Here is a 22,658-nt window from a genome sequence, read left to right on the forward strand (position 1 = left end):
TGTCCACTATTCAAGTGGGAGAATTTGCAGCGTCTTCCTCCAAAATAACTGAATTTCATTTATATAATATTCGATAGTTTGTTAAACAAAAGCTATTGTGTGACAAACCGTGAGCTTTAGTAAACTGTCTGACATTTTGTGGACAAAAACTGAGAACAACATTCATTGATAATGTAAATTATTGTTAGTTACTTTACCTCCTAGGTGAAACATGACAAAGTTGCAGATTCATTTGAAATAAAAGTTCAGTGTGAAGGGCTGAAACAGATTTGATAAGTTGTGTTACATAACTGTACTTTAACTCCGGAGCAATTTGTCCAGCACATTCCTAAAAGGGTGCTACATATATCCTCCTCCTGGTACAGTATCAGTTTCATGTTATGGTCAGCAGCTCCTGAAGTGTTTGAAAAGGTTGTTTGGGATCTGCCTTAAGCTTTGGGAAAGTTAAAAGACAGACAATAGAAGGCATGACTTTAAAAACATCAGGGCAGGGGTTTATTTCTTAAAATGTTGCCTGTTTAACTTTTACATAAAATGGTGGTGTAAAAAATATTTCATAGTAAGACAAAACTTTAAAACCGAAATAACATGAAACCTTTGATTTCTTCATGAAATGGCTGAAAGCATGACTTCTTCAAGGAGGAAAAGGTGAAATTGAGAACTGGAGATGTTTGAAAATTATTATTTTTAATGGTTAAAAGTTCTAGATTCCTTCATCTTTAGTCTGCATAGGAAGACCTGAACTGACTGGACAAGAGAAATGATACTACTAATAAATAATAAAGAGCTTCGCCATGACAACAGAACACTCAACACACCAGTAACACGGAAAGGCAACACTCATCACAGACACCAGAGATATATTTACAGCTGCAAAGTTGCAACAGAAACGGCACAGCTCCACACTGCAGCCTGACCTATGTGTGGTTAACAGCCCTGATGATATACAGGAGTCCTATAGCTTCAAAGAAAGAAACATAATATTTCTGCATTTCTTAAAAATACTTTAAAAAGGTATTCAACTTGTTAAAAAGACAATTTAATATGATGGAATTATTCCATCAAAAGTATCTATTGTAATACTGCATAAGACACGGTTAAAGGATACATCTGGTAATGTTCCACATATTTCGTATTGTAAAAAAATCCTAGGTAAAACCAACAATTGCAAAGCAAATAAAATCCGGTTGCAAACAAAGTTTGCTTCCTTACGTGGAGTCTAACTTTAGTGAGCTTGGTGGTATTTCTTATTGGTCACACGACCAATAACAAATATGTAAGTGGTCGACCCCCAACCACCAGATAACTGATTTCCATGTGTGGTACACCCTGCACTTTATATATTTCACAGACGGTCACTCACCTGCATTCACATGTGTGAACGTAACCAACATAGCGTCATAACCAATAAATAACAGAGGCAAGGATTCATTAACAGCCTCTTACATCAAGTAAAAGAGGACACAACTAAACTCACTTAAACAACGAGTCTTTCAGGCACCTGAAGTTCATTGAGGTAAAAAACCTGATGGAATAGAGTCTCACTTGACCTTTCCTGCTTCCCAGTCCTCCTGGATGTTCGGCTGATGACCTTCAGCCTCCGCTGCTTTTCTCTTCTGAACGAAGCGGTCGACCAGGACGACGAACACTGCTGACGAAATGAGGCAGAGGCCTGAGAGGTAGAAGGCAGTGCTGTAGTCATTGGTTGCATCCACTAGCCAGCCTGCACAGGAAATACAGAAAAACAAGAGACAGATGACTTACAGTGTGTCATGGCTGATGGATAAACAAACAATTCACAATGGCAATGGTTTAGGGCATGTCAGCATTGTACCTTCTGTCAAAAAATAACCTATGCAAAAAGAGGAGCTAAGTGCTAATACCTAACATGATGAGTTACCACTACCTGAAGCTCTAAACAGACTGCTCACCTGCAGCAGGTGGACCGATGAAGCCACCGATACTCCTGAAAAGCATGAAGAGCCCAAGCCCGTTGTCGAAACCCTCAAGAGTTACAATATCTACAATTGAGGTAATGTGAATGGCCACCACGCAGCCAAACAGGAAGCCGTAGAGCGAGGCAAAGACCACGATGGCCCAGTAGTTGTGGCTGATTGGCAGCAGCAGGAGCACCACCCCGAGCAGAGTCACCACCATGGTGAGCAGCTGCAGGTTTCTCCACAGCCTCATGTTAGCTATCCACCCACAGATCAACCTCCCTGCAAGGTCTGCTAAAGCCAGGACGGAGAGGATCGAGGCTGGCCAGTACTTATCCATCCCCAAACTGCTGGCAAAAGGCACTAGAAAGAGAGGTGGGATGAAAAAACCTGCTGCTGCAAAGATGGCAAACAGGATGTAGAGGAAAAATTCAGGTTCTCTCATCAGGGAGCACTGGAAGATAACCTTCCTCTTTGATGGGAGCACAGTGGTATTGCCCTCTAGACTGTCTTTGGTTTCTTGTACTGTCTCCAGGGGTCTCATGAGAGCGCCGCAGACACACAGGTTGAGCTGAAGGCCTCCGATGATGAGTAAGGCACCCTGCCAGCTGTACATCTCAATCAGCCACTGGAAGAATGGGCTGAACACGACAGCAAAGACACACTCTCCTGAGCTAGCGATGGCGTAGGCAATGGGGCGCCACCGAACAAAGTAGTGGCTCACCATGCTGTTGGCGGGGATCCACGAGAAGGAGATGCCCAGTCCTGGAAAAAGAAGATGCATAATGTAATCTTTTTTTGGCAAGATTGGGGTCCTTATTTAAAGAAGACAGCCTTTATCATCCCATCACAGGGTATTTTCCTAACAAGAGGCCTAACTGCACAATGGGGCCCTGAGGCAAAACTGTTAAACAGTCAAATTTATCTTTTCTGACACGTGGCTCTGCTTGAGTGTGTCCCACTCCCAAAATACAAAAAACAGCTTTAGGTTTTCATTTGATCAATTAACATGTCAGATATGAACATATATAAAAATGAAATAATGATTTGGAAGGCTGTAGGATCAAAATAACTTGCTTTTATATGCTGTAAAAAATGTGTCTGGTGACACCTTAAAGTGGTGGATTAAAAGGATTAAAACACGATGATCATACGACCAACAAAGTGTCTCTCAGGTGGTTTAGTCTGAGTATGTCCTGTGTGTGCTACCTTGGAGGATGCCTATGGTGAGGTAGAGCCAGGGAAGACTGAGATCCAGAGATGCCAGCAACATCCCAGAAGCAGCCAGCAGGCCTCCGACTATGATGACCACTCTCTGAGAAAACTGTAAGGTCAGCACACTGGCCGCTGGAGCTGAGAAGAAAATTTAAAAACGCCGCTATAAAAACATCTCGAGTGACAAAAAACCAAGAACTTCCAGGTGTAAAACCATATGTTTACCTCCTAGGTGAAACATTGCGATCGTAGTTGAGGTGACCCATGAGGTGGTGCTGGTTGGGACTCCAAAGTGATTCTGGATGTCGAGGAAGAAGAGGCCAAAGTTCTTGAGGACGGAAGCTGTGAGGCCCATGATGAAAAAGGCCGACATGACCACCACCCAGCCGTAGCCCCCGTCAGGAGGTCTGGCTCTCCTGGACTTCATCTTTACCAGGTTACTCTGCAGGCTTCTCTCCTGCCTGTGCTGAATGGTTATCATGCAATAAAAGTGATAAACCACAAAGGGTAGGCAGGGCTCATGAAAATGAGCATGCAAAACACACAGAAAGATGAACTAGCTGTAAGAAACGTGCCAATCTGTGACAAAAAGAGAGTTGATGGTCAAACTGAGACAACACTACCCTGCTGAAATTAGAGCACAAGTACATAGTGCACACAGTGTACTACACAGAAGCGTACTAACAAAAGTATCTGAACTGAGACACAGTCCTAGACTTTCTAAATGTTATTGAATGTAACAGATGAAATGATCGCAGGAGTTGGGACGCTCCAGTTTTACAGTCCCTTCTCTTCAATGTAAGCTTATAGGAAAAAGTCTTTGTGTATCGCTACAGAGGTGTAAGAAACACACTGGAAACGATTGATTTCAGTTATTTTCTCCACAGGGTGTGCTACCAAATATTAAGTTGAGGGTGCCAAAACAAAACCCTAGTTGAGGAGTTTTGTGTAAAATATCCTAGATTTAGATTTTTGTGTGTTGTTCCAATACAAAAAGAAGTAAAAATAAACATGAAAACACCAAAGCATTTGTGATTGCAACAATTTTCTGGGAGAAGTAGTGCATTATGTGTCAGATTTTTTGGGCATGACTGATGTTTGTACAAGAGCATGGCAACTCGGGGTTTCCAATGAATAGAAATACTGTGGCAAAATGATTTCCCCCCTCTGCTGTATGTGGATTGGTTCTTTTCATGCTCATAGACTGGTCACTAGTAAAAACTTGTTCCCTTCGCTGGAATGTCAGGACATGTCTGTGTTTGAGTGAACATATCATGTAGTCCATCTCGTTTCACAGGAAGAACAAGTTAGCTCTCCCTGTGAAAGTCTCTAATAAAATATCATGAATACATTTGCAAAAATATGTCTTTAAAGGTTGCTTTGGTGAACATGTGCCTGAAGAAATATTTGCCTTTTTAAATAAATAAATAAATAATAATAATAAAATATATAATAATAATAATAATAATACACCCAACACAGCACACAGGCTGCAGTCCACACATGACTGTTAGTCTGTGACCTACATCTGACTACTTCTTTTATAGTCTATCATCTGTACAAGTAAAGCCTTAAAACCTCAGCGATCATAACACTAACAAAGCGGGTGTTTTAATTAAGGTGGTGCTCATGAATGTTTCTGTAACCACCTCTCTGCACAAGCTAAACCTACGACGATTTCTTCAAATGAACCGAACACAAAAACACCTTCAAACATAAGGTCACATTTCACTCTCACCGTTTGTTTCCTCTGCTACCGTCCAACACATAGCGTCTTCAACATTGTCTGTGTTTCTGCTCCAGGCTTTCTTCTCCGGCTGGGAGCTCTTGCCATCATCAGAGACGATGACCGGGTCGGAGCTGCAGCTGATAGTGATGTGTCGGTCGCGAACGAGCCGGTTCAAAGAGCCGGCTCCCGTCCGTCCGCGAACCGTTCTTTTTTTTTTTTTTTTTACTTTTCTCTTTAGGAAAAATACCTGTGGGCATTGACTACAGGTGTCACATGCATGCTGTGCAACCAATGACGTGAGGGTTGACAAGGAGCATACCACCAAGCAGGGACGGGCGGGGGTAGCACTGACATTTGTCCAGATGTCAGTGGTGGGCTTTGTTAATGTCCACCACTGACAAATTATTATTATTAAAATTCAAGTGATATATGCGTTCAAATACAAATCACAAGTCAAAACAGTGCTAAATTTGCCTGAATTATATAAGGCATAAGTGGTAAAATGAAGAACCATCTGGGAGCCGAAAGAGCCGGCTCTTCTTGGTGAGCTGAGCCAAATAATCCGGCTCACTAAAAAGAGCCGGAATTCCCATCACTAGCAGCTGATACGCGCAGCCTACGCCACACCCGGATTTCAAAATAAAAGTGTCGACATGGACGTAACCAAAGTATTGTTTTTTAAAAAATTAAGGTCACAACTTTGACCTACTGTTCCTATATATATATTATTTTTTTTTTTTTGTTACAGTTAGTTTTGATAGTAAGTTACTTACTTTTGACTTAAAGGTCCAGTGTGTAAGATTTAGGAGTATTTACTGGCAGAAATGAAATGCAGTGTTCATTAGTATGTTTTCATTAGTGTATAATCAACTGAATATAAGAATCATTGGGTTTTTGTTGATTCAAAACAAGCGTTTTATCTCTGCAGTGAGAGCGGGTCCTCTTCCATGGAGTCCACCATGTTGAACTGCCATTTTTCTACAGTAGCCCTGAGCAGACAAACCAAACACTGATCTACATACGGCCTTTTGCCTTTCATGAAAGGTAAGGCGTGAGAGAGGTCACTGCTAGGTGCTACTAAATCCCACACAATAGACCTTAAAAAAGAAACTTGTTATAAAAACTAGTATTACACTGCTATTTAGATGTTTTTAAACTATACGATGTTTGTTCCTATTTATTACATGTCTTGAGGGCACTTCCCTATTTTAATGTTTGGCTGAGTTTGGCAGGGTAAGGTAAAGTTCAGGTTAATGTATAAATAGAGAGATTCCAGAACAAAATGAGGGCCAGGGACAGGTCAGAGAGGTGACATTTAGATTGGGGATATACTTGCTACTGATTAGGGGATATGTTGAAGAAAACCGTTTAGATGCTATATATGCAAATTGTCTATTAACAATTTACGGGGGTTGAGACAGCCCATTTTTAGGAAAATGTATGAGAACCAACTATCAGAGCTCCTCAGGGAGCCTTTTTCTCTGTAAGCCCTTTTGTGTGTTGCACTGTGAAATGCTCCTTCTTGTACAAGAATAAATTCAACTTAACTTTGATACTTTGAATCCGATCCTCCTTATTTAAGGGTTTTACCAGTTACCAAGATTATCCTTCATACACAAATTATAATAAATTAAAATGTGCAAAACATTCCCCTCTGCACTACACAACTATTTTGTTTGGACTACAGCACAAGGACTGAGCCTTCGCACATGGAACCGCTTCTCTGCCAACTGAGCTAGACACTGCCCCAACATTCCTGAAATTTGTAGATTCAGGTATTCTAAGGATGAACGTAAAACTGAAAATGTGTTAACAATAAGCAGTTTCAAAGCGATAGACAAAAAGAATTCACAGAAATGTTGAATTTAACTGTTATTTAATTTTCACACCACCTCTCACAATAAAAACATAAAGCGATAACTGATTGTTAAATCACCTTTGTATGTACTACATTTACACTGACAGTTTGCTGACAGCTCAAATATAGTATTTACTATATTTTCATTTTATAAAATTAGAACTTTTTTCTGGACATATGTACACAAATATACTGTAGGTATATATATATATATATATATATACACATACACACACACACACATACACACATAGAAAACACAAAGTCCATTTTTCTTCAGGTGAGAGGGGGGCGGGATGGCGAGAGCTAGCCCTGCTAGCTGCTTGAATGGACACGACACACACTCTCACACAGACACAGACACACACACACACAGACACACAGAACTTGTTTGACACAAGCATCTTTAGGTCTGGCAATAGTCTACTCACAGTCTCCACAAACTCTTGAACTCTTCTTAAAATTGTATCTAATATTGTATCCAGGACGTTTGACCAAGCTCTTTTTCGACATCACCTTTAACAGTTTTTTTTAAACAAAGCCTCCATTTCCATTCTGCTGCTGGCTACAAAGCCACTCCACTATAAAAATGGGGGTGTTGGGTGCCTTGCTTAAAGGCAGTAGTTTTTGAGCTGGTCCTACTTACGAACCACCACTCTTCCAGTCACAAACTGCTTTGCCTCACACTGGCACTCAGCAGGAGAACCTCATTTTGGCCTTTGTCCTTTGGCCTCAAACAGGACAACGATACTAAGAGCGACTCTGTTGAAGAGGAGCACGGCACTTTGGGTGATTTTTCTGTCTAAAACTCCTTACTGTCCCTGAACAGGTCAATGCGCAGAGCAAGCTCCTTGAAAGAAGGACGCAAGCCTGGGTCGTTTTCCCAGCACTCCTCCATGATCTCGTGTATCTGAGAGAAAAAAAAGCAGGAAGAGAGATAAATATTTGTAGAAGAGTTCATCAGATGAGCAAACAACACTCTTGTTTTTGCATGCTTGCTGTTCAACATTTGCCACAATGCAATGTCTTCTTCTAAGGTGCTGCATTAGCTAGTTAAATACAAGCAGCCTGAATGCCTGTATTTTGTGAGGAGAGAGAACATGAAAGGTCTACAAGAGTGAGAGTTTTTTTTAGATAGAAATCTTCCTATTACTTTGTATTTATTTATGTTTCTGTTTATTGGACAATAGAGATTTTACATAGAGAGAAGCAACAAATATAATTTACATACATATAGTATACAGGACATCTAACTAAAGACTTACTTTACTGTACGCATTCATATACACTATATAAGTGTACATGTATGTGCGGAGTGGATCCAATCAGACATAAACGTCAAGAAGACATGTTCTTACCTCTGTGGGACACCCCAAAGGTTGAGGCAGCCTGCTGCCTGATTTGAGGAGCTCGATGAGGTGATAGACGATCAACTGTCCCTGTTTGTCATTTCCCATCATGGACATGAATACCTGAGAAAAGGAACAGTGTCAGTCAAAACAAAGACAGACTTAAATAAAAAAAAATTAAAAAATGGCTCCAAATCTTAAACAGGTAAGAGAGAGGGAAATTGCTGTGCAGCAGTTTCAGTAGAAAGTATGAAATAGGGTTGGTTTGGTTTACAAGCTTAGACCAGTTTGATTCTATGCAAAGTGGCCGAACCAAAAGCTTAGACCAGTTTGATTCTATGCAAAGTGGCCGAACCAACATTTGTCGTTTTGTAACATTCTGGCAAATTAAAGAGAGACAAGAAGCAGCTTTTGCTGTTCAGTGCAGTGTGTGTGCGAGTGTGTTATCACTTACTGCAGGAGGGCTGCTGTTTTTGTCACTGTGAGTGAAGAGCTCGTAAAGCACCACTCCAAAGCTCCAGACATCGGACGCCACAGAGAACTTGCTCTCAGTCAATGATTCAGGGGCATACCTACAAAATAACAAACTGTGAGACTGTCTGCTGCTGTCTGTTCTGCTGCCTCTTAAGAAGGTGGATGAGCTTCCAAATCGACCTCAAAACTAGGACAGGTACAACAGTTTTGATTGGTAAAACTGTGAATAATAGTCATAAATGACATGTTACAAAAGGAAACACTGCATCAAATCCCTACAAAAAGTAGTTTTTTCATTTTGTACAGCAAACAAACAAAAAGATTAAAAATAACAGAAGTCTGACCAGAATATGGGACTCTCTCCTGGCTCTTTGACCATGTAGTACTCTTTGTCCTGAGGCAGAACTTTGGTAAGGCCGAAATCTCCAATCTTCACCCTCAGCTCACTCTCCACAAGGATATTTCGTGTTGCCAGATCCCTGTGGATATACCGCTTACTTGACAGGTACTCCATACCCTGTGAAGACAGTAAAAAACATTTTGTTATTCATCCGTAACTCCAGCGGTCAGCATGAGAGCTGGAAAACTGGACAAAAGCGAAGTACCTTGCAGATCTGAGAAGTATAATGCACAAGCTTCTTGTGGTCGATTCTCTCCTTGTTTTTCGTGAGGTAATCTCGCAGACTTCCATAAGGCAGATATTCCATGACGAGACGGAGATTTCGTCGTCCTGAGAAAAATCACAAGGAAACTGTCATCCAGCAGAGCGAGCAAGCAGCCACAAAAGTTAAATACCATCATTTAACCGATACAGAGCAATATTAAATTTAGAATTGTACAATTGTTTATCATTAAGAAGGGATGGATAAAACTACACTTTTGTATCAACAACCAAAAGAAAATAGTTTAACTCAAATTACGCAAAATGGCAAAACTGCAACTAAACTGGTAATAACTTGAAGAATTGGTGAAGAATTACTATCGTATTTGATTTAATGCATAAGTACTGTGATAGACCACTCAATTTTACATTCACTAGCTCATAAAATATACAACTTGTCAAATGTACCTGCACTGTAGCAAACGCCTTTGTACTTGACAATGTTCTCGTGCTGCAGAGATTTCAGGATCTCGATCTCTCGCTCAAAGTCTCGTATGTGCTCTGCAGTGCTGTGCTGAAGTTTCTTCACAGCCACAACCTCTCCAGTGTTGTCCTGAAGCGGGTCATATCGACACATCTCGACACTGCCAAAGTTTCCCTTGAAGAGAAAGGAGACCAACTTAGTTCTTAACTTAAGACCTACGACTCACTTTAAGAATGCACAAAGCACAATGTTGACACTTCTTCATACCTTGCCCAGCTGCTGCAAGAATATGAGGTGTCTCTCTTCAAACTGAGCCGGCTCCTGACTCTCAAAACCCCGAGCTGACCAGGCGGAGCCCGCTGTCCTGTTTGGCAGGATGTCACTGTCCACGATCAACTCATAGTCTGGGGAGAAAAAGAAAAAAAGTCATGTACATTTAAGAGATAAAAGCTCAGAAATGAAGTAAATCTCCATTATCTGGGGGAATTAAAGTCACTTTAGACAGACTGAATTAGTATTTCCAGCACTGGTTCCTCTGGTCCTAAAGCTAGGCAAATCTCTGCACTAATAAAGAAAGATGAAATTAATACAGATTCTCTCACCCAACTTCCTGCAAGAAATGCTGAACAATTCCCTATACACTTAGCCCCTTTCTTAACTCAGGAGTAGCGACTGTTTTCATTGACATGTTCCTGTAGACACCATGATAAATGTGTGTGTGTGCGTGTGTGTGTGTGTCAGAAAATGTTTGCGATTCCACACTGGTGTGACCTAGATTCCCTGTTGCGACACCATCACAGACAGTTCGTCTGGCCTGCTGATAATAGGTATAAACCAACCTGGTGTGAAGAGGCTGTGAAGGTCACGGATAACCGCACGAAACGTGGGCCTGAACGTGGGCTCGTAGTCCATGCAGCTGGTGATCAGATTAGCCAGTTCTGTCCACTTTGGTGCAGGGAGCTGGTGGTGGTCCTCGTAGAAAAGGGTTTTCTGTGAGGCAAAATTAAAGTTAGTGTAGTCTGTAGATGATGGATAATGGACGCACAGTATACTCAAACACAATCTCGGTATGTGCAGGTTCTGTAGATCTAAATACACAAATCATGTTGTTGGGACTATGAGATTAAACTGATTTTATGTTGAAGAGTAGTGATGGGAAAAGGAAAAGAAGAATACAGTGTCATGTAAAGATAAAATATTTTAGCCATATGATTAATCAATCGCTTCATCGACCATCTGTCTGATCAGGTTTTAAAGCAGTGTACACTTTGTTCCCTCAAGATAACCTGTATGCAGCTGCCATTAGTTGGCACACGTCTGTTGTGTTAATGAATGACGATGGCAGGAATTATATCTGACAGGAAATACAATATTAAAGTACGTCACGGTCAATATTGCATCTTTTACTGCATTAAAAACACTGAAATTGAAATTAATTAAAAAACAAAACAAAACACCATAAATCATGATATGAAGATGTCACTGCTTTATTTTAGGTCACACCACACAGCCCTACCTTAGAGTTGTCCAACAGTGATAAAGGTTTCTCCCCACCACTGCAGATCTCCCATAACGTGGTGCCAAAGCTCCACTTATCGGAAGCCAGGCTCAGGTTGGCTGGGTCCTCGATACACTCAGGGGGCACCCAGGGGATCCTCTCAATCAGGACTGATCAAACAAAAACATTTAACCCACCGCTGTCAGTCAATTCTTTATTTTCAATCAGAAGACATTTTCAGGAAAGATTTAGTTTGACTTTATGCAATGATTGAATAATTCCTGCACAGCACATTGGAATTATTTGACCTCTTCTCCAACTACACACCACACAAAAAGAAGTACTCCAATGCAATGTGGATTTAAGAAGGTACCATCTCACTGAAGTCAAAACCTTGTTCTACAGCTTCCCCTGCTGGACATAAACTCACTTTCTTTTGGCAGGACAGTGATGCTGATGCCGGGGTCACTTAGTTTGATAAAGGGGGGATTCCCAGCCCTTCGGTCATCCTCCCTGATCAGAAGAACGTTTTTAGCGCAGACATTCCCATGGACAAGATGCTTTTCTTCCTGTTTGTTCAGAAAGGGAGAGAATAATCAGTTTCTGTACAAACACCAAGAAAACAACTGCTCTTTTTAAAGTTTCTTTTTGCTCATGTATTATTTAACTGAATGTTTCGACAGCTATAAAAACAACCGTGAGCACTAACTGGAGCGCTGACACTACACACAGATTCATACCAGGAAGTTCATGGCCCAGGCCAGCTGCTTAGCCACCTCCAGCTTCCACAAGATGTTTATAGAGTTCTTGTTCTTCTTCAAGTAGATGTCCAGTGAACCGAACTTCACATACTCCTGCACCATGATGTCTGAAAGCAAACATTTTTTTCCAGCTGAGATTAAAGATCATTGAAGGACAAGCACATTCTTCAACATCCTCATCATCCTACCTAATTTTGGAAATCATTTTGCAAATGGTGTTAACCAATGCCACATACAAGGACAGAGCAGGAATTAAGTCTTAGTGATTTTCAGGATGTGTAATCTTGAAGACAGCTATAAAATGATTTCTTAAACTCTACAATAATTAAACTGGAAATAATTTAATGTAACATTAGTACACATAATATTGACAGCTACATCAGTCTGGACCATTAATTACCCCAGAATCGAAATCAGAGTTACCAAATATGTACAAATACAAAACACAAAGCAGCCTAAACAGATTCCTAGAGCAGCAGCAGTCTTGGGAGGTGAAGAGGGAGTGGGCAGGATATTGTAATCTTTAGGATAGCCCACCATACCTCAGGATATAATCACTTGGGCAATAGACTCATAAATTGTTGCGAGAGATGTGATGGCACGTTAATTAGGATAAAATGATCTACTGTCATGCCCAACAACCATTCCTGCCAGATTTGGTAATCAGGCTGATATCATGTAGTGTGAACATGGCATTAGGTGGACTTACTTTCTTCTCCGCAGACACACACGCCATAGTTGAGGATCAGGTGCTTATGGAACAGCTGGCTCATCATGCTGGCAGCTTCAAAGAAAGACTGTAGAGTGAGAGAAGACATAGAAGATAGAAAGAAATATATTTATTTGCCCTTGATAGACAAAAAAAGTATGCCAGTGTAAGGAATTGACTGACAATCATTTTCGTTTTTAAAAGGTTCGTATATCTTTCTAAAAATAATAGCAATCGTGTTTCACAAAACAGGGCTGAATTTTGTGTCATCTTTTGCCTTTTTATCAATAAACAATTTGTGGCTGTAAAAAAAAGTGTCCCTGCACAAGAGAGAGATTTAAAGTTACATACCTCAGAGTAATTCCTGTGGGCCTGGTCCAGGACTTTCATGACTACAGTTTGGTGTATGGGTCCATAGTCTCCCAGCTCCTTACGCACCCCTTTGAAGATCTTGGTAAATGTCCCTTGGCCCAGACTCTCCATCTGATATGAAGAACATTACTCTAGTTTTAATTGTAAAATCATAAATGTTTAATTCTACCTAACAGGTGATTATTTTAATTCATTCAGAGAATGACTTGCTGGTAAAAGCACAGAACAAGTATTGTACTTTAGTGATACCTCACAATAATGTGGAATTTAATAACTAATGAAATACAACAGTCCTGAATGTGCAAAGTAATCTTACAAATTCCAGATCCTCTTTCTTGATCTTGTGAAACACCATTTGATTGATGTTGTGTCGATGCAGTGATGGAGATATAGGCACTTCAGAGCCCTTGTTGCTCCTGCACACGAGGAGGCAGGACTTTTCTGTTGGTGGAGAGAAAAGAAAACGATATTACAGGAAAGCATACTTTTGTTTGCTAAGCTGGAAGTGTTCATCTAGCTGACAGAGAATCAGAAACAGAATCAGCTCAATTACTGTGCTTATAAACTGGTAGGAGTCCAGTGCACACAAGCAGCTCAAGCAGCCCAGTGTTTAATAAATAGCTGGATAAATAGAGATTAAAAGGGGCATTTCCCTCTGAGGATAGTGAACATTTTCACTTCATCACTGCAATTCACATAGCACAAAATCTTTACCTCGATTCATCTTTGCCTCCTGCATACCGTTCACCGTTCATCTTAAAATAACTTCTAAAACAATCTACATATAAACATGTAGCCAACATAATTTTATACTGTTATTAATATAGCAATATAAAAGTTTTGCTTAATACATTACATATTTGACAGTAGTACACAAACAACATTTGTAAATTAGTCTTTTAGTTTCACCTTTGGATTTAGGTGGACAGCACTTGCTGAATTGGAAAATGATGCTGTCAGAGCGCACAGTTTCCTTTTGGTAGCAGCTGAGTAATTCCTGCAAGCTGCTGAAGTTTCTTCTGGTTCCACTGAGGTTAAACTCCCCGCTGGCAGACCTGGTTATCTGGCAGTGTTTGTATTCTATAGCGTCATACATCTAGTAGACACAAAGAGGAGGTGGAATGCATATGATTGGAGTTTCAATCACAAAATCGACAGTAATGCAATGAGTCTGACTTTGAGTGTGACACTAGACCAGGTAGATGACGAAAAAAAACCTTGCAGCGACGAATAATAGAAGCTCTTAAAAAAAATAAATGCATCAGTATAATTTTATGTAGCCTTTCACAGCGCAGCTTGGTGCCAAACTCGTATAACCGAACTGTTTTTAGCACTGAGAACTGAAAACAGTGAAGTACTGAAATAGAATGTCAGTCTGATTTTTCTGACAATAGCACCGTTGTACAATTACATTTTTAAATGCTACAAGGTATTCTGGCTTGTATGTGTCACCAAGGTTGAAGCAGCATCATGCTTTTTGTTGGCTTCATTAAAATTATGAGGCTATTGTATGAGTGCTGAGTAATTTGACTCATTTTGTAAAATGGAAAAGAAAAAAAGAAAAAAAACATCAACATTTCCGATACAAACCATACCTAGCCTGAGGCCCACACATAGAGACAACAAGAAAAAATGCACTGTCTTTCAATTTCTACTCTCCTCTGGGTTTTCAATACACATGGTGAAATGTGCTAACTACCAGAGTGTTGCCTACCTCAACAGGGAAAGTCAGAAAATACTTGTTGAAGTCTTTAGGGCTACATCTCAAAATGTACAATCCTCGCTTGTTTCCACATTTCTGAAGCCGGTTGATGGCAAACTCCATTCTGCAACAAAAACACACAGTCGGGTCACAGCAGTTTATTTTCCGCTATCTCAGCAAAGAAATGTAGTTTTTTGCTGCGTCGTTATAAACCATATATCATAATATTCCTTTTTTTTTTTTAGAGATGTCTGCTGCGGTCCAGGTGTAAACACACCATGTATGTTTATAGTGGGAGAAGTTTGAATAATGTAAAAATGGTAAATATAATTTGCATCTGTAATGTTTAAAAGTTTAAAATTAGGTTGCATTCAAAAAATCCCATGAAACTTGAAAGTCCTTACTAATGCTGCTAGTAGAAAATAAGTTGTGTGCCGTGTTATTCTTCACTTACGAGATGGGGCCATGGCAATGAGAAGCGATGGCCTCCACAAGCCTAGGGGGAGCCACTTCTTTACATAGGTAGTGATGTGCGTCTGTGGTCAGCCGGTAGTAGCCATCAATGAGGGACACAAATGAGAGGGCTTCCGACAGGGTGGAGAATTCCAGCTCCTGATATATATAAAACACACTGTTAGACATGAAGTGTAAACTTCCACCATTCTCTAAGTATTACATCAACACTTTTACTATCCTCAGATATAATAAACCATCAGTCACAGATTCTGTCTGCTTACACCAGAGTTAACACATTCGTCCCAAAAGAGAAATTACCAGAGTCTTGCAATCTTGTTTGTTGATGGTGACCACCCGACTCTCTGCCGCACCCTCCTTGCTGGCCTGTTTGATGCTGATGTCAGTGACATCTGGGAAGTCACACAAGGTCTGCAGCTCCTGAACAAACAGTGTTATAAATTACAGCTTTTCCTGTTGGTGCTCTGGGAACTGGAAGAGTCCAGTGTTTTCCTCATTTAAAATAGCTTTGTACAAAAGTCAGCAAAATGTCCAACATGTAAAATATATCGTAGCAGAAAAATGGCAAAAGCAGTGCTGGTGATACCAACCTCGTCAGAATCTTTTAATTTCTCTCGACACCACTGGATGCCACTGTCTGCTGCCACGAGGATGATGAGCTGTCCACTGGACGGTTCCCTGACCTTGAAGGTTTCTGTGTAGAAGGCCTTCTCCAGAGACTCCATGCTGATGAGGTACTTGAGCTTAAGGTCACGTGCTGTTGTCCGACACTGACTAAACTGCTGGATGAACCGCTTGAAGCGGAAGCGGATTCGCTTGCGTGTCAAAAAGTTGCAGTCCTCGATCTGCGCCCTCATATCCTTTGGCAAGAAAGACTTGTAGCTAGAATTATGCAAGAGGGAAACATTATTTGTATAGATCAGCTTCTAAAATTTGGCATTAAAGAAAAAGTAATTCTTATCATTTTTAGGCTTTTAGGCTTTTAGTTTGGTTGTTTTGATCAACAAACAAACATAAAAGTTTTGCTGATTAGTCCTAAAAGTAAATTTTTTTTGGCATCAGTGATGAAAATGCAAGTTTTGCATTGGCACAGTGATTAGCAGGTGTTCATTTCAGATAACTATCACTTTAAAAGCCTTTGTTTTTCACTAGTACCTTATCGTGTGGTAGATATCCAGTGGTGAAAGATGTTTCTCCTTGGCTGTCCTTGTCATGTCGAGCACAGCCATACCGAGGCATTCTTCCTGAGTCTCATGGGAGTTGGGGATCTTCACCAAGCCATTGACAAAGTCATTCCTCCACTGCACACGGAGATGAGAGTAACACAGTCAGTCATGAACTAATGCAGAGTATGTGTCTGTGTGTCAGAAAATGTCTATCAAAACAACAGCGTCAGTCTATTTTCACAATAAATAAATAAATAGTTGGGTGCAACATGACTTGTTGTCAGTCACTGGAGCAGTATGGCAGGATGACAGCTGACCACAACCGACCAATGAATGAGCTTCTTGTCAGTTTGTTTGACGTCAAGTTTGCAACTCTTGTTTTGATTGTAATAAGTCAGCGTGAACACTCAACAGACCAGAACCACAAGGTAACACTGAGTCTTTTATTTTCGTTTCGTTCCGAATAAAGAGAACAACAAGTGTGAACGCAGCCTCAGATGATAACCACTGAGAGACGGCCACATTATATTATCCAACGATGACCTCGGAAAACAATAGCTTTTACTGAAAGATTAGCTTTTATTGTTATATTACTTAACCTTCAACGGACAAATGGAGAGATATAATCTAAGACACAGATTGTTGAAATCTGACACTGTGTGACTCAGGCAAAATCCCATCAACCTTTATTTCTTCAGAATTTGGTAAATGCAGTATTGCAGTATTACATCCACCAAATTAGTGCCTGTTCCTGTTTGCAACATACTCATGGATGACTATCACTGGATTACTTACCCCTCCTGCAACTTTCCCATGCCTCCTGTCTCATAGTGAAAACCCTCTTCAAAAACTGGAGAATGTAAATTAAAACTAAAAGGCTTTGTTGCTCTATTAGTTAACCTCCAACTGGCGAATGCAGAGACACACTTCCCTCTGCAAAGCCATAATAGCTTTACTTTATCGCAAACACAGGGGGCTCAGCTCTAGATTACACTGCGAGGAATTCAACATATCCTTCACAAAGTAAAACACAACATCCATCCAGAGTGGATGCAAGCATGCGTAATGGCTTAATGGCTGCAAACAGAGTGTGCTGCACCCTCAAGTCACCCACGCAGCGATGCTTCCCTTCTCCTTTATAGGCTATTCCGGTGCCAACAGCGCAGTTTTCCAGAGGCATGATTCCACATAATCCTTGTGTTCACTCTGGGTTCAGCTCCAGTTATATTACTAGTTACCTGGATTCACTTACAATACACATCCCCTTTCTATTCCAATGTGATTTATACATACATTTCTTGACTGGGGGCATGCAGGACTTTGTATTGTACCTTTCTCAACCCAACCTACACGTATATTGTATTGTTAAAAAAGAGGGGACTTGCTGTAACCTTTATCCAGACACCGGTCTCCAAACCATGGTGGGGAAACTTTGTGACTTCTCTGGCATTCATAAAGTAGCAGCACCGTTTGCCAGTGTGGCATGTATGGCCAGATTAACCCATTAGCTAGCCTCAAGGCAAAAATGATTGAACAGTGTGACATCTTTCATTACTGTCGTTCTATGAACAGGGTTCTACAGTTTATTGTCCAAAAAACTGGTGCCATAAATGCTGACTAGCTCTTTTTACTTGTGTTTGATTAATGTTTGTAATCATTTCAGGAAATTAAACGACACTTATATGTACTTGCGGCCCGTTTTTTAAAAGATTTATTTCCTCAGTAGGAGCCAATGAGCTCAGGGAAGTTTTGGGAAAGAGACAAACACATTACTAGATTTGGTCTTTGGTTCAGTAAATCGACACATTAAACCAGGGAATCACCAACGTCTCGAGGCCTCTGCAGTCAGTAATTGAGCCTTACAGAAGAAACTTGACTTTATGTAGAAGGCTTAACAGTTTTAGGACTTTACTGCAAATAATTATTATTTTTTGGACAGTGGCTCTGCTCGGAGCACAGAAAAAGCACAAAAGACTGTGAATAGAGATTTAATTTTGTTCTCTCATTCAGGATTTGTGCACACTGAGGTGTGAATTTTTGCATGCAAGTTGCAAAAATTGCTTCCCGAAGAAAGAGTTCCCTCTCACATATGCACTCTCAACTGTCAACTCTCTTATTGGTGCCACTTGCTGCTCGCATAGACAGTCCTCTCTTGTTTACAGCACAGACTACTGCATGTCACCGTGTGGTTAAAAAAAACAAAAAAAAAAAACAAAAAAGGATCTAGACGTGACCTACCTAACAATCTAACAAACTGATATGACTGCACTTTTCAAGGATATGTGCGACTTGTTTACTGGTGCCTAATCAACAATACTTGATTGCTTGCAATGAATGAACAAACAATTACAATGTGCTCTTGAATATGTTTGAACCACATAGAAAAGTCTCCTTTCTAAACAGTTTGTGTAAGAAAGAGGGTGAATGGATGCTGAGGTGCTCACCTGAGAAAACAGGTATGACATTACAAAGTCATCAAGGACAGGACTTTCTGACCCCTTGGCAACCCCACAACGATACGCCCGGGATGCTCCACCACTGTACCAGCTAGGGAAGTAGTACCTGTGGTAAAGAAAGTAAATTTTACTCTGAAGAGAGACAACACAGATGCTAGCTCTTATATATATTTATATATGATATATAATATAATATATATATATAATATGATATATATATATATATATATCTATTATATATATATAATATATACATATACACACACACACACACATACATACATACATATACACACACACACACACACACACACACACACACACACACACACACACACACACACATACATACATACATACATACATACATACATACATACACACACATATATATACATACATACATACATATACTACCATACCTTATTCTGAAATACAAATCTTCTGAAGCCAATTCATCAAGCTGGAAGATGTGGTTGGGTGAAAACCACAAGTGGTCTCGCTCTCGGAAGAGACCAAAAAGGCAGCAGTACAGAGGTGATATATCTGAAGCAGATGAAGAAACAAAAACCACATTATATAATAGATAGTTTCAGTCCATTCTAGTGATTGATACGTTCTATGAAACCGTCCAGATTAACTGGCTTGATTCAAATCAATTTTACATGAGTTAAGTGTTAATTTAGGGACAACTCAGGGGAGCATAACAATAGATTATCCTTATGACACACATTAGTTTCTAGTACCAACACAGGTGAACAAACGGTCAATAAAGATTGTCTAAAATGTCAGTTGTGTTTGGTTTATCATCAAAACACACAACATGCGATTCCAATAACATGCAGGCTAGTCTAGCCCCGGCAGCATGGCCCTGCTCTGTGTGTAAGTTGCATCACACTTTTATTGACCCAAAAAAGAAGAAGAAGAAGAAGAAGAAGAAGAAGAAAAAAAAAAGCACCAAGCTAAGAAACCAATTTTTTTTGCTTTTGAAAGTTAGACTAACTGTAAACAAAACACTGAGATGATTGATTGAACAAGCTAACGATTTTTCTGCCGATAGGACTCACTGTGGCCTCTTGATAACCTTATCTCGGGACCTATGCTCCGAGTTACAGCCAAACAGATGAATGGGGGTGCATTATGCAGGCTCGCACAGCTCAGCTACTTACTGCAGGCCTTGGCTGCGTCTATACACAGCTCCTCAGCCACATAGTCCCCAGGTGGGTAGCTGAGGAAGCTGCGTTCGGCCTCTTCTTGGCTGCTGTGGTAGAAATGAAGTCTCAGTACAGCTGCAGCTGACCTTGTGTCTAGAGATTCCCGATGGGCGGCCCCATTTTGGTGCACTGCAGGGAACGTGTCAGTCACAGTGTCCATGACTGGCAGGGAGGCCATTAACAACATGCAACCTTCAATCAGTTAAAAGCAAAATGTCAGCAAACAGAAAGATTATTTTGTGATAAATGAAACATAATCATTGTGGTTTCAGCTGTTGCATAAACCGTTATCAAAGTATTCAAGTATTACATAAATCTGCACCGAAACCACTTCTATTCTGCAGATAAGAGACATACCGTATAAATAAAAAATATTCAAAGAAATGAAAAATGATGCTGTACACATAAAAACTATTAATTCACTTTTCACGTCGTCTGTCCAACAGATAATATACTTCTGTATGTAAAAGTAGAAACTACACAATTAAGAAAGAGGAGCAGGATGCCAAAGAGTACAAATCACAAGAGGAATAAAAGAAGGGATCGCACACCTAAACACTAAAAATACACTTCGGTCAAATAAGAATATATAAAAGGTCAGTTATAAAAATAAAAATATGGCACAACTTCAAATCTACACCGAGCAGTTCGTCCTTAAAAATAGAGCATTCGTGCAAGAAGGACACTTATGAAGGATTGGTGGCAACTCTGAAGGAGGATAGGTTTCTATGACTGATATAGGAGACACTGTGGATACAACAACTGGTGCCGACGTACTTCACCAGTCGCACATTTAAGGCTGAACAACATAAGTAGGAACAGTAGGAAATTGCAACAGTCAAAAAAAAGAAATTCAACGCACGACAAAATGAAACAGAAAAAAAAAAATCCTTACATTTGAGGAACTGAAACTAGTTAAGGATCAGCATTTTTTTTATATGTCAAGTTAACCGTCAACTCATCATCTAAACTGTCGTTGAGTCACTTTTCATCAATCAACCACTCGATTCAGCAAATACTGCTAAAATGTACAGCGACTACAGCAGATCTGCCAATAATCCTGCCTTCACAAAGATAACCATGTTCAGATTTCGACTGACTAAACACACATTATTGAAGTTATACTTTGTAGTAAACCAGACTGCGTTAAATTGAAATTGAGATCGACCACACCGTTAACATACATGACATCTTTTAATATAACATTAATCTCAACGATACGTCAGGTTATTACCTTTGACAGCATCAACAAAAAACTGACATAGCTGTTTTATTGGATCACATTAGATTGTATATTTTACAGCATTTAGTTCAGTGTAATAACAATAGTCACAGAAAGTGTGATATTTATAAGTCAGGCTTAGTCTGTGTCAGTGGATTTAATATATAATTTGAACTTCTGCAACACTATTTATCATATCATTTTAGACAGGACTTTACATTTAAAGCTTCCCATGACTCTGGGTGTAGGAGACACACAAGCAACTGTGTTTTAAAGCTTCACATGGTGTCTAATCTGTTTTTATAGTTGGACAATGGACAACTTTATGTAGCAGGTAGGACTCAATAAAAATGCTACAGCTTCCTGACGCTGTTTGTTGTTGTTGTTGTTGTTGTTGTTGTTGCACAGTGCTCACCTGTCAAGCAGCATGAACTCCAACACGACATTCAAACTGTGCACATTTAGTCAAGTATCACAAACTTTCCTGCAGGACAAACTCACCAAGGCCGTGAGTTTTGTTTTGCTTTGCTACCTTGTGCTACAGCGTCAATAGATTAACTCGCCGCTAGCAGACCAGACACAGGAGTGTAAACATGTATGCAGATGCAGTTCAGCTAATTAAGGTCAGAAGTGTCTGCATGTTCAATAACAATAACAATAATTAAGCTGTCAATGATTTATCGCTGATATTTTAACACTTACTTTGGAATAAGGAGCCAGACGAGAGCGGCTAGCTAGCTTGCTGCTAGCTTCCTAGGCCAGGACGAGCGAGAGTTTGACAGCTACAGCTGCTTCACCTCGTACGGATCAATATTCAAACCACTGCCCGAGCAGATAACACGTTAGTTTATGGTCGAGATCCATCTGGAAATATTGTCTTTTCCATGTCGCACTCAGGCTTGGCTGACCTGCTACATTAGCCTCCGGTCAGCCTAGCTTCACTTCAGCCGTCTTGTCTTGTCAATCTTGTAACTTCAACTAAAGCTCGCTGGAAAAACAAAAACAAAAAAACACGCTGTGCTTGTTAGAAACACGGTCCGATAACACGGGGATTCATGTGCAGGCTATCATCTTCTTCTACAGCAGCAGCTGTACGACGAGAGTTTCATTATTGACAAGTTGTCAAATGAATAGCTTTGACTCTTACATGGTAGCGCAGCCTGAAGTCAGTCAGCAGACCAGCCTCTCCCACCATACTGCTGCTGCCTTCACGGGCTGTGGCAGGAGTGTGGGAATTTCAAAACACACTAAAATACCAACTGTTACAAATGTCCAAAAATCAACAGAAGAAAAATATTTGACCAACTTTAAAGTGCCTAAAGCTGGTACATCGCACTTTTATACCTACCTGAACAGCTGCTAATACAGAAGAACAGGGTGACGGTGCTTATATCTCTTTCGATTTGATCATGCAATTCTGCAGATTATTCAATTGTT

General features: G+C 40.2%; 2 protein-coding genes across 3 annotated transcripts; both read right to left on the minus strand.

Moving 5' to 3' along the window:
- Positions 1-468: 468 nt before the first annotated feature.
- Positions 469-5,097, minus strand: zgc:114041 (monocarboxylate transporter 13). 2 transcript variants are annotated; one of them, XM_027277537.1, is made up of 5 exons: positions 4,891-5,097; positions 3,378-3,613; positions 3,147-3,290; positions 1,932-2,702; positions 469-1,723 (listed from the first exon to the last, which is right to left on the minus strand). In XM_027277537.1, exons 2-5 carry the CDS (start codon positions 3,577-3,579, stop codon positions 1,542-1,544), a joined length of 1,299 nt encoding a protein of 432 aa, XP_027133338.1. In that variant the 5' UTR covers positions 3,580-3,613; positions 4,891-5,097; the 3' UTR covers positions 469-1,541. The 2 variants fall into 2 exon arrangements, with proteins under 2 accessions (XP_027133338.1, XP_027133337.1); XM_027277536.1 differs by having other exon boundaries at positions 3,378-3,618; positions 4,891-5,096.
- A 1,643-nt stretch (positions 5,098-6,740) lies between these two features.
- jak2b (Janus kinase 2b) lies at positions 6,741-22,421 on the minus strand. The gene is made up of 24 exons (XM_027278069.1): positions 21,924-22,421; positions 19,955-20,191; positions 19,208-19,331; positions 18,774-18,891; positions 16,319-16,464; positions 15,754-16,045; positions 15,464-15,583; positions 15,144-15,301; positions 14,702-14,813; positions 13,897-14,083; positions 13,304-13,428; positions 12,967-13,098; positions 12,616-12,703; positions 11,886-12,013; positions 11,576-11,714; positions 11,164-11,315; positions 10,487-10,637; positions 9,915-10,051; positions 9,632-9,821; positions 9,168-9,292; positions 8,907-9,079; positions 8,543-8,660; positions 8,098-8,211; positions 6,741-7,649 (listed from the first exon to the last, which is right to left on the minus strand). Exons 2-24 carry the CDS (start codon positions 20,184-20,186, stop codon positions 7,542-7,544), a joined length of 3,369 nt encoding a protein of 1,122 aa, XP_027133870.1. The 5' UTR covers positions 20,187-20,191; positions 21,924-22,421; the 3' UTR covers positions 6,741-7,541.
- Between the last annotated feature and the right edge of the window lie 237 nt (positions 22,422-22,658).

Source organism: Larimichthys crocea, chromosome III (assembly GCF_000972845.2).
Source record: "Larimichthys crocea isolate SSNF chromosome III, L_crocea_2.0, whole genome shotgun sequence".
NCBI classification, from domain to species: Eukaryota; Metazoa; Chordata; class Actinopteri; family Sciaenidae; genus Larimichthys; species Larimichthys crocea.